We start from the raw sequence: 14542 nt of genomic DNA, 5'->3' as shown, positions 1-14542 counted from the left end.
CCTTTTAAAAAGCACCAGTCTTAATTTTTGCCTAAGAAATGTTAAAACTTACTGTGTCTGACCTTTTTTCTATGAAAAAACTTAGCAGATGCTTTTAAGCAGTGAATTGTTGAATTTTGTTAAGAAATATATATAGTACAAAGAAAAATGGATTAATAGTTTGAAAACCTCATTTGATGTTTTCACTTGTTTCCCTGGTGTTAAAGTTAGTACGATGAAGAAAGACACATTTTAGTTTTTTCTTAAAGGTACTAAAAAAACAAAGTCATTTTTTGGTCAGTTCTTAAGATCAGCTGAGTATTTATAATATAGGTGTTATATTTAGATGGGTGGCAGGTTAGTCCTATCTCTATATTTGTACCCCAGTTAAGTTTCATCGTACTTTTAAAAAAATTTACATACATAAGCAAAAGTTGCATTGAGGTTTTGATTTTTGTTTTTTTAAACTTTTTGTAGAGAAAACAGCATCATCGAAAAACACTCAGGCGTCCTCCCCGCCTGCAGGGATCCCTAAGCATCCTGCAGTTTCAGAGGCTGCGAATAGCAACTTTGGAGTGGTGCTGACCGAGGCCTCCAGGCACAGTGGAGGTAAAGAAAGGGATCTTCATTCTATTCTTCTTGCTTTTTTACACCTCCATTGACCCACTTTAGATTTTGGGGGATCCGTAGATAGAAAATTAGGGTGTAATCTGCTGTTTGTCTCCTTTGTGTCCTATTTCAGTCATTTCTTTAATGTCCTAGATTTAATTTGGCAGCTCTGTCATGATTTTATTTAACGTGGTAGACTCATTCAGAATGTTCTGCTACTAAGTTTTTATAACTCACAGAAAGGATTTTTCTGTTTCCTGGTTGGCAAGAAAACTGACTTGACCTTTTGAATTAAGAGAGTCTAACCTTTTGTGTGTGCGTGATTTATCCTCAGTGGAGGTGCCACTGGTAAATTACGTTACTAAGTTACATGTCACAGTCACTTGATCACCATATCTAGTTATCTTAGGGATTTTAAATGTCTGAGCAGGAAAGTTTTCAAATGGCTTCTTAATATTTGAGTTGCACATTTACAGTTCTAACCAAAAGTTTTTTTGTGGGTTTTTGTGCACGCACGTGTGTATGTGCATGTGTGGAGCTGGGGATTGAACCCAGGGCCATGTGCGTGCTAGGCAAGCGTGCCGTATATTGTTGGCAAGCTGCCAGACCTCTAATGTGCTTTCTGTGGTTGTGCTAATATGTCTGCATATGTAGGGAAGACTTTACATTTCTCAGTTGAGGGTTTCCAGACATCTCTCCTATAGTTTTCCACAACTGGTTGCAGCAAAAGCAGGTCACCATGCTTTGAACTCCCCTCTTGAATGCTGTGGGCCTTGTTCACCTGAGTGCTTTCACCTCAGAGGTACCTTTCAGTCATTTTAAGCAGATCCCTTCTACGAGTGTGTACTTTATGTGAATAAAGCAAAAATCTGAAGAGCAAAACCTGTGGGGTTTGTTTACGACACCCTGTGGAAAATGCTGTGCTAAAGGTTTGGAGAGCAGAGATGAAATGATCCTTGCTTGCAGGAGTGTGTAGTACAGGAATGGTAGAGACATCTAACCCATCCTAATCAGTAGGTGAAATACCTTTGCCATAACTGTAGAGACAGTTAGACCGTAGCAATGATTTTGATTCATTCTGTTTGAGATTATACTGATGGTGTTACGGGATCACAAGAGAAGTACCCATGTCATCAGCTTGATACCAAGGAGGATGAGTAATGGTGAGTGGGCTCCTCAGCTCCCTGAGCTGAGCCACAGAGGACAAAAAGGACAGTGAGATGGAGAAACCGGAAATGAGGTTCTAGGCAAAGACTTCTTACACAAGAGATGGACACATGCCATGTTCAAGTTTGTTTAGAGGTTTGAAGCTTTATTTAGGGTGACTGGTGTAGTGAAACTTTGGGTGGAGGGTATGAATTCAGCTTTGAAGGTCTTGAGTTTGGAATTACCCACAAGACAGCCCCAAGAAGTGCTTCATTTGTCTTCCTGACAATGGAAAGTGGCGTATCCATCAGGCAGGTTAGGAAGGTGAGGCTCCAGGAGTTTGCAGCATGCTTGCACAGACGTTAGTGGAACTGCTGCTCACATCCGGGTTTTCCAGTGCCAACTGAGCATGCTTTCTTTTACACCTACTGAACAGTCACGTGCTGTACCCTTAAGACACCTAAGATGTTTTCCTCAATAACTTTCTTCTCTTATATGATCCGTGGTAGTTAATGAGTTCGAGCCTCATGTGAATCAATGTAAAGATGTTGCTTGGTTTTCTGGTATTTAAAAAGTTTCACTAACAGCTCTACTCATTCTGTTTCCCTTGCTTTCTAATTGAAAGGAATACCGTAAGTATCGCTGGAGGTCGCCTGCTTTGAATCTATTCCTTTTATTGTCCCTTAAGCTATTGTTTCTTGAAATGCCACAGCTTTCCCCATACGATGCTACCTTCACTGTTGCTACCTTCTTTCTTATGTATTTATAAGAAGGGCTGAAGAGACCTTGAGAGTGAAGTGTGTTGCTTGAGGTACACGGCACAGCTAGGTAGAGAACTTCCTTAATGGCTTCACCAAAGCCACGTTACCCTGGCCAGGAGTTGATGCTCCGCTCATGACCTCTGCTGTCAGCTCCCCAGAAGATGTGTGATCACTCGAGTCCCCCTCTCCATGTTTACGAGCTCACAGGTGACTCTGGAAAGCAGAATGGCAGTTCACCATTGCTCTGTGAGTGTCGAGTGGACCAGATTGTTTCTATCAGCATTCTTCCCTCCTTCCCTCGTAGGAACCAAGGGAGAAGGTGGTTTTTAAATTTTTCATTTTTCTTATTAGTACATGTTTGCACTCATTGTGGGGAGCTATTACATGTACACGACAAATCTTAATTCTCTTTATTTTTTTAGTAACCCTCAGGTTTCTTGGTTAGTGGAGGAACTAAGCGTGTGATTTAAGTGGCTGGTGAACTCACTCTTCTTTTTTTTTTTTTTTTTTTTGTCTTTTTCCTTTTTATCGGTACCAGGGATCGAACTCACGACTGCCTGCTTTACAAGGCAGGCGCTTATGCCGCTGAGCTAAATCCCCAGCCCCCGGTGGACTCAGTCTTGATGTTGCCACCTGCCGCAGGGTCCGGTCTGTCTAACTTGTGCATTAGGACCCCCTTCCTTTGGCCATACTAACTGGAGGCTGCCAGAGGGCAGCTCCCCGGCCCCCTTTGCCTGCATATTCACATGGCTCCTCTTGTTGAGAACACTTTCCATTACTTACACATTCTTTCTTGCTGCATTTATTCCAAGCAGTATTTTCTTGTCCCATTATTACCAGTATTGATTTAACCAAATTGTGTTTATTTGCCCCTTGGAATCTATATTTTGAAATAACAATTCATGTAACCTTGAGATATAGTGAAATGGGATGTAATGGTAATGGTCAATATAATAATATATTACTAGGAGGTTAGGTAGGCTGAATATGTTTTATGTAGTTTGGTTGGATAAAGGAAAACATTTAAGTAAGTAACGCATAATTAATTGTGAGAATCTGTTATTTATGCTGTAACCACAGCACACTTGGATGTACCAAGTAATAATTACTCACATATTATTTTACTCATGATTCCAAAATGGCATAGTCAGAATTGTCACAGTCATTAACTGTCTCAGAGCTGATTATCAAGTCATTGGTCATTTTTCTTTTCCTTTTTTCTATTTCTTGTTTTTCACTGTTTCATTTCCCTTAGCTTTTTGCACATGCCAGGAAGACAGCCATAATATTAACTCTGGCAGAAACTTTAGTGAGAAGCCATTAATAGCATGAGGTTTGGGGTTTATCCCTGTTGGTTTGTTTAGCTTATTCTTGTCTCCAGGTTATTCTTGTCACTGTGGGTTCCTGTGAAATGAGTGTTTCCCTTTGCAGTTCCCGAGGCCCCAGACCGGCCAACTATCTCCACGGCATCTGAGACCTCAGTCTACGTCACATGGATTCCCCGGGCAAACGGTGGCTCTCCCATCACAGCCTTCAAGGTGGAATACAAACGGATGAGGACCGGCGATTGGCTGGTGGCAGCGGAAGACATCCCCCCTTCCAAACTTTCTGTGGAAGTTCGTAACTTAGAACCAGGTCCTGATATTCAGATGTTTCCTTTTTCTAGACATCAGTGCTAATTTTAGATACGTATTCTTACTGTGTCATTGTTGTCAGAGTAATGAATGCTTATAGTAAAAAGAAATTTGAAAGTAGAGAAAATATAGCAAGTGTGGTGATACATGCCTACCACCCCAGAACTGCGTATGGCTCGGCAGGAAGATAATGAGTTCAAGCCTGGCCTGGGCAGTTTAGTTACTCAGCAAGTCTCTGTCTCAAAATAAAAAGTAAAGAAAGAGTGCAATGGGGCCTGTCCCCAGTACTGACCAAAAAAAAAAAAAGATTTTACTGTATTGTTTAGATTCTGATTTTCAAAAAACTAGAAAGCCAAGCATTTTAAGCATTATTAATATTTAATCTAGATAAATTTCTTCTATTGTGATAAAAATCTGCTTTCCTTTATCCTATTTTTTTTTCTTGAAACCAGAGGGACATCTGCTGTTACTTCTTTATGATTTCTTTATAAATATATTGCCCATATTAAACTTCGCTTCAGTTTTTCTTTCAAAGGGAAACTGGTATTTCAGTTGGTACTGTCTCTGAGGGTGTAACTGCAGATGGCTGGTAAAGAGTCAATGTCTGTCCTCTTTGTCCACGCATCACTAATGCTCATGGCATCCGTTCTTGTGACTCCTACTAATGTCTTGGGTTCTCAAGTGCAAGGCATTGAACAGCCAGTCCCCAGTGACTGCAGTCAGCAAGTGGGCTGACATCTGTTTAGCATGTAGGCACTGGAATGTGCGATTATAGTAGACAGACACAAATATAATTGTCATTTTGAATAGTCTACCTTCAGATATCTTACTATAGCTTCTTATACTTACAGGGTTTTTGTTTTTATTTTCCCCCTAAAGGTTCAATATACAAATTCAGGGTCATTGCTATCAATCACTACGGGGAGAGTTTTCGGAGTTCAGCGTCTCGTCCTTACCAGGTGGCTGGATTTCCCAAACGTTTTTCCAGCCGACCCATAGCTGGGCCTCACATTGCATACACAGAGGCCGTTAGCGACACTCAGATCATGCTCAAGTGGACGGTAGGTAACCATCTTCCTAGTGAGAGTCTTTCCTGGTTTAGTCATGTCTACCTTCTTATATTCTCTTATTTTTTGTAGCCATTAATTTAAATGTCGTTTTGTGATTTTTTCATTTTGAACCTAGCATACTTTTATGCCTTTGAACAGACCTGTACTTTGCTGAATGCTCTACTAACTACCTTTAAATATGTTTGAATTAAGTTAAAAATAGCCATTAAGTATGCTCGCAAAATAGAGCTAGAAAAGTATTACCACACAGATATCAAAATCTTGATATGAAAATTAATTCTTTTTTGTCTTTGACAAATCTTGTTTCGTATCTTTTTTTTTTTTAGTATATCCCATCAAGTAACAATAACACTCCCATTCAAGGATTTTATATCTACTATCGACCAACAGATAGTGACAATGACAGTGATTACAAGAGGGATGTTGTAGAAGGTAAGTCCCACTGCCAAGCTGGGGTCTTTACCAAGGAACTCTGGAGGGAGAGCTCTTATAAACATGAAACCTCATGAAATGATACTGCACCATCATTTTTGAATTTGTCCCAAGGAAAGCCAAATTTTCTGGTTTATTCTGTGTAGTGTCTCTTACTTTCACTGCAGAAACAGTTACAAAAGGATGGGGGAAAAGTGTTTGTTAATACTTCAACTGCAAAGGATTTTGATTTTTTTCTTTCAATGACCAGTGACCTAAATATAAAAATTCATTGAAACTTCTAGCTACATTTTAAAAATAGCACATTCACTGTTATTAATATCTGTACTAAAAAGATCAGATCATCTACTTTAGAGATTCTGAGAATTGGAATGCATGGAAAATTTTTGAAAAAGGAAATAGCCAAGATGGTGAGAGGTGTTATATTAGTCTGCTTTCTGTATTAAAATGCTTGAGAAAAATCAGTTAAAAGAAAGAAACTTTTATTTTGGCTCATGGTTTCAGAGGTTTCAGTTCATGGTTACTCGTCTGCATTGTTCCTGGGCCTGTGGTGAGGCAGAGCATCATGATGGGGGCGTGTACAGTGGAACAAATGTGCTTAGCTCGTGGAAGCAAGGGAGTTGGGGCAGAGGAGGAGAAAAACAGGGAGGGGAGAGTGTTTGAATGTCTGAATGGATTATGTCAGAAAATTGCCCTAGGCCAAAGTTGTTTTCTATATGACTTTTTGAGGTCAGATAATACAGTGTTTTGTTATAATAAATTACTTTAAATATGCTATGTTACATTTCTCTATTATAGTGTACTTTTTCTTTCTTTCTTTCTTTTTTTTTTTTTTTTTTTTTGTCTTTTTCCTTTTTTATCGGTACCAGGGATCGAACTCATGACTGCCTGCTTGTAAGGCAGGCACTTATGCCGCTGAGCTAAATCCCCAGCCCCAGCGTACTTTTTCATATTCAGTGGAATTTTGTCATGTAATGAAAAATTTATGGTCTGAGTTTTTATACTTAACATGTAGTAGGCAGATAAATAGTTTTTGAAGGAAGGAACTGTTGTCTCTTCTGCTGTAGTTTTTAGTGGCAAAGCTGTTGTGTGCTCTTAGAGATCAAGATGGTAACTGGTAGCTGCATGGGGAAACACTGGGGTACCAGCAGTCTCCTGTGCTTTCAGGAGTATTACTAAGTATTATTAAGTACTATATTTGGTTTGTGAGCACTTTATGATCTATACAGTTCTGGGTAACTTTTCTGCATGTGTATATTTTATATCAATAAAAGGCCACTTAAAAAATAAAAGACAGTTGTTTATTATTGTTCTGCCTTTTCATCCTATCTTAATTTTAGGTTAGCTTATTTAAGAGAATGAGGATGTTAGGGTTTTATTATTTAAAACTTACAGTTTTTTAATTTAAAATTTTAGGTTTTCAAGATAGGGTATCATCATGTAGCCCAGCTGGCCTTGAACTCACGATTTTTCTGCCTCAGCCTCTCAAGTGCTGGGATTCTAGACATGTGCCAGTGCGCCTGGCTTACTGTTAGAAATTTTTATAGTAATTAAATGTTTATTTATCAAATGGCTCTAACACGCAAATGTAAATAAAACGAATATGTGTTTCTGTCTCCCTCTCTTCCTAGTTCTGCTTTCTAGGAATACCCAGTGATAAACACGTTTCAAACAATAGGCAAATCTTGGAATTTTTTTCAGACTTGTGTGACCTGAATATTGAGCGTGGGACTTGGAAATCAGTTTGACAAAGCCTTTGTGTCTAGTAATAGTGTCTAAAATGGGAGTTTTGTTTTATGGCTCACAGAGAGTTTGTTTGTAAGCCTAATATATCCAGATGTTAGATGTTTTAGTGGGTTTCACTGTGGTGCACAATTTGCTTATTTCTTATTTTCAAGTTTATGCATTTGAAATTCTTTTTGTGGTAATTGGAACTATTGGTGTGTTCTCCCAAACTCAGGAGGAAAAGTATACATCTTTTGTGCTTAAAATTTACTCTAAGGGCTTCTGATTACTTAGATATATTGGCCCAAAATTTAAGCTTTAGAAAATTGAAACCATTAACTTAAAATACAGTAGAAAAATACTGATATTATTTAAGTATTCCACCTTCTGCATTAAGTTCACATTTAACTTCTGTCCCGCATACCAGTGCTTTTGCGTTGAGTGTTTTTATCTTGTAAAATAAGGTCAGGTTCTGGAGAATCAGAGATTATTCTGGCAGTTTAAGTCCCCGTTTTTATTTCTCTCTGTGATAAATCTTTTCTAAAACTTCCTTTTGGAAAATACCTGCTTATTTAGCCATGGCTATGTACTGATTGATTGATTTAAAACCTGATGATGCACTTGATCACTGAAGATGCATTCTCTTTACTGATAGTTCTTATAATTGTGGCCATTGGAAGAATGTCTGTAACAACAGCATATGAATCTAACTATACCAGAGCTGTTTTCTTAGTAACAGATCAGAAGCTGGTGCAATTGCATTCTCTCTAGTGCTATAAGAGGAGGATGTCAGGCCTCGCGTGGCAGTTACTAAGAGAATGTTTGCAGTCGGTGAGAGGGGGACCTGGTCAGGAAAGACTTCTTCGGGGGAAACGTTTAGGTTTTAGAAATAGATCTTTTTCAGCTTCAACCAGTATTTGAATAAAAGTAATTCAGTGTTTCTCTTAGCCTTTATAAATGAGGCACAGAATTCCTTACTTCTTGAATCTTTCCGAAACCCTTGACCCTAAAGCAAGCAAGATTTTTTTCTCCCTTATAAAACGTGAGAGTGTGTGGGCGAGGGTTTTGTGTAGGTAACACAGAAGGAAAGTTGTACTTCCAGACTGAAAGGCTTTTGTCTGCATGGAACTGGAAGGAGCCTGTGATACGCTGGTCTGTCAGCCAAGTGGACGGGACTTGCACGTGCGGTTTTGTTTTGCTTTCTCTCGCTCCCTTTAATTAATTCTTAGATCAGTTGGTGGTGTACTCGAATTTCTGTCTAACAGTGGAAACAGTTTGAAGAGTTGTTTTTTAGCGGGGATTAAGAGTGCTCGAAGAGTTCATTAAATCGGGTAAAAGTGTCCCTGTTTATGAAAGTTTGTCACTCGTCCATGGAAGTGAAAATGGAGAGTCATTTATCCCTGAGTGGTCAGTTTAGGAGTGTTTCTAAATGAAATGTTGGCTATACGCCACGAATAAGAGAATTGGTCTATTAGAGATCCTTTTGCAATTTGGAGACCCTGACTCAAAAGAAAAAATAGCATTGGGTGCAATGACGGAGGGTCTCCTGCAGGAGTTTGCTTTTGGTTGATTCTTAGCTGTTAGCTAAGGCATTGTTTGTCAGTCCATGTTGTGTCTGTGGTAATGAATCCAAGAGCTTCGAAAAGGGGTTGCTTGTAAGTGCCTCCTTGCTGTGGGTGGTGCACTGTCTGCTGATTCATTTATGGTACTGCTTTTAGGTAGGTGTACATAGTGGATTGACTTCCTGGGCTGAAAAAAAGGTCCAAAAGACTTGATCTCTTTTTACTTACACACAAAGTGAACATTGTTTTATGAAAGGCTGCTAATTATTTTTTTAATAAAATAAGTATTATGATAAAAGAGATATAGCTTTAATTCAACTCTACTTTTTTATGTAGGAGTGCTGTTTATTGGTGGTACACTGTTAAAATACATGAAGTATGTTTTTATCGCACAAATTGAACTAGGTGGTGATGGATGCTGTTCCAACCTCATTCTGAAAATATTGAAGAATTACACTAACATTGTCTCTTAGGTTGTGTGACAGGCAGAGCTTATCTATTTTTTTCACCTCTAGGTTCAAAGCAGTGGCACATGATTGGCCACTTGCAGCCAGAAACCTCGTATGACATTAAAATGCAGTGCTTCAATGAAGGAGGAGAGAGTGAGTTCAGCAATGTGATGATCTGTGAGACTAAAGGTGGGTGCAGCGTGAGAATTTGTGCTTTTGCCCTGGGTAGTGCTGCAGTTCCAGTTCTAAAGTGATACATTTTCCTTGGGAAATTTCTACTTTGGGCCATTTTCTAGGTACACATATATAGACTACTCCATTGTAACTACATGTATTAGTTAGAGCTAATATACACAGTCTAAAAGGTCATTGCTGGGGTCTTGCTAAGTGGCCTAGGCTGGAGTGGAACTTGCTGTCCTCCTGCCTGAACCTCTCGGATTACTGAGATTGTACTCATACCCTACTGCTTAACGCTGTTACCATGGCAACTGAATGTCAGTGTGAGTTCTGGAGGTGACATCAAGCCATAGCACTCTTCTTTACACCTTTAGAACTCTTTTTTTAAAATTTTTTTTTTATTTTTATCAGTACCGGGGATCGAACTACTGACTGCCTGCTTGCAAGGCAGGTGCTTATGCTGCTGAGCTAAATCCCCAGCCCCCACAAGATAGAACTCTTATTGTCCCCATTTTCCAAATGTAGAAACTGTGGTTCCTGATGGTAAAACTCATACATCTATTGACAAATGGTAGAAATAAAATACAAATCCGGGTGAGTTGGTTTTAGAGACCGTGCTGTCAGCCACTGTGCTCTGCTACTTTTCTGTGACATTTAGAGCACAGAGAACATACAGATTGGGAATAGAGAGGATGGGGTTCATGTTCCACCTGTTTTTATTATTACTGTCCAGAATACCAATGAATCAGGTAAAAGTATCACATTTACATGGACTCCAAAAGTCTGTGCTTTGGAAATCCTTAATATTAAGCATAGAGATTGCAAATTATATATAGTCATTCTAATAGTTAAAAGCCGTACTTTCTTTCTTTCTTTTCTTTTTTTTTTTTTTTTTTTTGTCTTTTTCCTTTTTATCGGTACTGGGGATTGAACTGAAGACTGCCTGCTTGCAAGGCAGGCGCTTATGCCACTGAGATAAATCCCCAGCCCCAAAGCCGTACTTTCTTATGTGGTTACTTTTAAGACATGATAAAAGTATGAAATCTATAATTCTGAGTCTTAGTGCAGAATACATCAGATGGAAAGGCATTTTTGTTCCATCTGTAAGCTGAAGTACTTTTATTTCGAGGCTCTGGGAGCCTTCTAAAGTACAATTAAGTAGCTAATTATGTAGCAGTTTAGTTTCGACCAAGTGAGTGTGTTTTGATACTCATGATTTCTCTCAAGTTTGTGGACCAAAACTTTGGCGCATGAGATTTAAGCTGGAGCCTTCTTCGTGACTCACTGGTGGTCAGGTCATCTCTGCAGGGAGTGTAAACAGACTGGCTTGGATTCCTCAGCAGACCTCCTTCAGAGAGTAAACCATTTCATAGACTCTGTATTCACGCTGACATCATGTTTTCTTTTATATTTCAACTAGTGAAACGTGTCCCTGGGGCTTCTGAGTATCCCATCAAAGACCTGAGCACCCCTCCAAATTCCTCCGGAAATGGAGGAAATGTTGGGCCTGCGGCTAGTTCCACCAGGAGCAGTGACATGTTGTATCTCATTGTTGGCTGTGTGCTTGGTGTCATGGTCCTCATCCTTATGGTTTTCATTGCAATGTGCTTGTGGAAGAGTCGCCAGCAGAATGCCATACAGAGTGAGTCATTTATAAGTGTGTCCTTCTGTTTTTCTAAAGATGGTAGGAAAAAACATTGTGAGAATGAATATCGATTCTTCATACTTCCACGTATTAGTGTCGTGGTATAAAACCTGTTAGACATCTTCATTCAGAGGAGATGACTTTAAAACCGTGCTAGCAGTCAGCCAAAGTAAGTGGAGCATCAAATTAAACTGCCCACTATAAACACCAAAGCCAAAACCAAGCAGGTCTCCAAGGCAATAGCTGACCTGGTGCTCAGAAACTCTGGCTTTGTGGGACCACCAGAGAGGGTGAGCCTTGGAAACGTGTGCTCTGCAGTTGCCAGAGGAACAGCTTCTCGCTGGGGCAAATGTGGCCAGCAGGGTGTAGAACCCGCTCGATTCCAAGGAGTGTAGTGCAGACTTTTCTAGATTACTGTCACTGACTCACCCAAGTGGAAATTCCACGGACCCGTCTGCACTCACTGTATCAGGATTGCTCTGGAATAGCATCCTCTCCCCCAGATATCTAATAATATGTGTGCTTGCACTGTTAGTGATAGCACTGTTTTGAAAGGAATAACTCATCTCTCCTAGTCCCCCAAATATTATAAAATATGATATTCAAATCAAATAGGGATTTTAGATGTTGGTGGGAAAAGATTTTCAATTTCCTCTTCAGCCCTAGAATAAGGACAAGAAAGAAAACAAGAAGGCACCACTAGCAATAGGCATGTCTAGTGGTTGTCACCAGCTTATCATACAGCTGCTATTTAGTTAATAGCTTAAGAAAAAAAATAGTCAATGGACAGGGAGAGAGGTGTTGAAGCCAGACTGTCAGGGTTGTGATTGGCCCTTTTCTAAATGCTGTTACCTTTAATTACATGAGTGTGTATGGAATCATTAGTGTGTGTTGAATAAGTCGTTGACATTACTTCAGGTCACCAGGAGATAACTTGCTGACTTGTCTTCTATGTGCCAGTTATTATGCTAGACAAATGATAATTTAAACATGATCTCTGCCTTTTCAAAGTTTGTAGGTTGATGGAAAAGATATATAGGTATGGTAAATACACACCTGCTTGAGAAAGCCCAGGAATGCAATTTCTAATACCTTTGAATAAATTATGAAAACCCCAACAACAAATTCTATATAGTTTAGATACTATGGTTCAAAGGAGATTTTTTCTAAATATGTCTAATATGGTATCCATGGAAATCAGAATGTATATATGTAAATGCTTTTAATATAAGGAAATAGCCTTTTGCTCTTGGTTCCCCGCAGCCTGCAGCTGGGCTCTAATGGCTGACAGCTGTGTGAATAGTTAGTGAGTGTATGTACAACACTATCCTTCTCTGTAAAACGTTGCTTGTTGTTATATGAGATATCTGACCTAAAGTTAGTCTTTCCTTACTGCTTTCCGCAGGCTTTTTCAGCCCTTTGAAACAGGTAGGCCTTTTAAACACTGTTCATTAGTTGTTGCCAATACTTTGATAGTTTTAGATCGTACAATTTATTCTTTTTCTCTTGGGTGATTTTTCTCTGGTTAATTTTTCTTCCTGTTAACAGAATCATAGTTAATTCGAAGTTTATACTTATCTCCACATTAAAATGACTTTATTAAAGTACATCTTGTAAGTAGGCTTTATGACACATTTAAGATAGTTTTATTTTAATCTACATGTAGTATCTCAGGGACGTCAATAATGAAACTTTCTTTTCAGCATCTGACTTCTCTTCTCTTCTTTTGCATTTTTGTTTCCTTTTAACAGAATATGACCCCCCGAGGTACCTCCACCAGGGCTCGGACATCAGCGGGCAGACTGTGGAATGTGCTCCTCTCCCTGGAGCCACCCGCATCAATGGACACATTCATGCAGGCTTCCTAGGCAACGGCAGCCTCAGTAATGGCTGCGCCCATCTCCATCCCAAGGTGCCCAATGGTGTCAGTGGCTTGGTCAATGGGAGCTTAAATGGAGGACTCTACCCGGCACACAGCAACTCACTCTCCAGGACCCATGTGGGGTTTGAGCATCCCCATCATCTAGTAAATGTAAGAGACCAAATTGTAATGGCAGCCTCACTGGGCTTCAGGGTGCCATGTACCCGAGGAGGGTTGCCAAGCTTTGTTCTCATTACAGAAACCCTGTAGGTTCCATGGGTAAAAACAGTATGTATCACCAGTAGCCCCTTGATCCAGAAGAATCCTAGGTAATAGTTATATTTCTATTTTTACATTATTTAACACACAAAGTAGTATATCAGTAAAGAACACAGTGGAAGTTGTTCTGGAGATGAAATGGCAAAGCCACTGGGCACAGAGCAGAGCAGATATTTTGCATTCAGTTTCTTTGGAGGGAGTGAAAACACACATGCCAAGACATTTGCCAGATAGGGAAATGGTAGCAAGCTGGGCATGAGAGGTAGCACCTGGGGAGGTTCCTTGTTAACCAAACAGCTGCAGTTTAGTGCCTATGGGGTTGGCATGTGGGATGGAAGGGGCCTAGTGTTGCTAGGGTTTTTGATCCTTTAAAATGTCTGTATATCTAAGAGAAGTCACCAGAAATATTCGTGCTGAGAATGAACTCACTTTTTTGTGGTACTAGGGATAGAACCTAGGGCTTTGGACAGGCTAGGCAAGGACTCTACCATTGAGCTACATCTCTAGCTCCAGATTTTTCAAAATACTGTGAAGACCATGCAAAACATGTCTACAGGAAACTGGGTTTGACTTCCAACCTATTATGAGTTATTGTTTGTTTTTTCCATTTTGCTTTGTCATTGTGGCTTGTAGGCTTTTTGCATTTAGAATATTAGTATTCTTTAGTCGCAAAGAGTGACAGGCCCTTAAAATGCCCTTATTTTAGAGATAACTAGCTAAGCCTTTTAAGCTCTGTTCATTAGTGTTGCCAATTTTGAAATGGGCATAGAGTAACTAGCATATTTTATATTTAATCTGGTTAAAGGTGTTCTCTAGTGCTAGGAAATTTGGGTTTATTAATATTGGTTGGTGCTTCCAGTGTTCTAAACTAAACAGATAACTTGTTCAGTTGATCAAATTAAGCATTTGGTTAGATTCTGTCATTGTTCTGACTATGGATAAATTTGCCATCATTGCAAAGTGCTGTAATTTGGAGTAAATTTAGAAGGTTTTCTTCATCTCCAGATATTACATCTGGAGAACAATACTGGAATACATTTTTGTACCTTAAAGCTGGAAACCTATGGCTTTTATGTGACCACCTTTTGTATGTTATTTAAAAAAGTAATTTACTTTTGTGCATTTATTTATCAAAAGAGGATAATGGTTTCCTTATTTATATTTTCCAGTCTGCACTGCTATCTACACTGCTAACACTGTGCGAAGGAAGCTG

General features: G+C 39.4%; 1 protein-coding gene across 8 annotated transcripts in view; it reads left to right on the top strand.

Moving 5' to 3' along the window:
• Window positions 1-14542, top strand: part of Cdon (cell adhesion associated, oncogene regulated) — a 93128-nt gene that overhangs the window by 58753 nt on the left and 19833 nt on the right. For all 8 annotated transcript variants that reach the window (XR_010049718.1, XR_010049719.1, XR_010049717.1 and 5 more), the window contains exons 11-17: window positions 457-588; window positions 3927-4130; window positions 5009-5190; window positions 5526-5631; window positions 9434-9556; window positions 10965-11186; window positions 12941-13221. Coding sequence is in view for 4 of the 8 variants with exons in the window: in XM_063256027.1 (XP_063112097.1) it covers window positions 457-588; window positions 3927-4130; window positions 5009-5190; window positions 5526-5631; window positions 9434-9556; window positions 10965-11186; window positions 12941-13221 (1250 nt within the window). In the remaining 4 variants the exon portion in view is untranslated. The remainder of the gene's footprint in view (window positions 1-456; window positions 589-3926; window positions 4131-5008; window positions 5191-5525; window positions 5632-9433; window positions 9557-10964; window positions 11187-12940; window positions 13222-14542) is intronic.

This window comes from Cavia porcellus, unplaced genomic scaffold (assembly GCF_034190915.1).
Source record: "Cavia porcellus strain 051 isolate PalLab524CR breed Dunkin Hartley unplaced genomic scaffold, mCavPor4.1 scaffold_9, whole genome shotgun sequence".
In the NCBI taxonomy this organism is placed as follows: domain Eukaryota; kingdom Metazoa; phylum Chordata; class Mammalia; order Rodentia; family Caviidae; genus Cavia; species Cavia porcellus.
The sequence above is the reverse complement of the archived record's forward strand: the minus strand, read 5'-3'. Positions and strand labels throughout refer to the sequence as shown.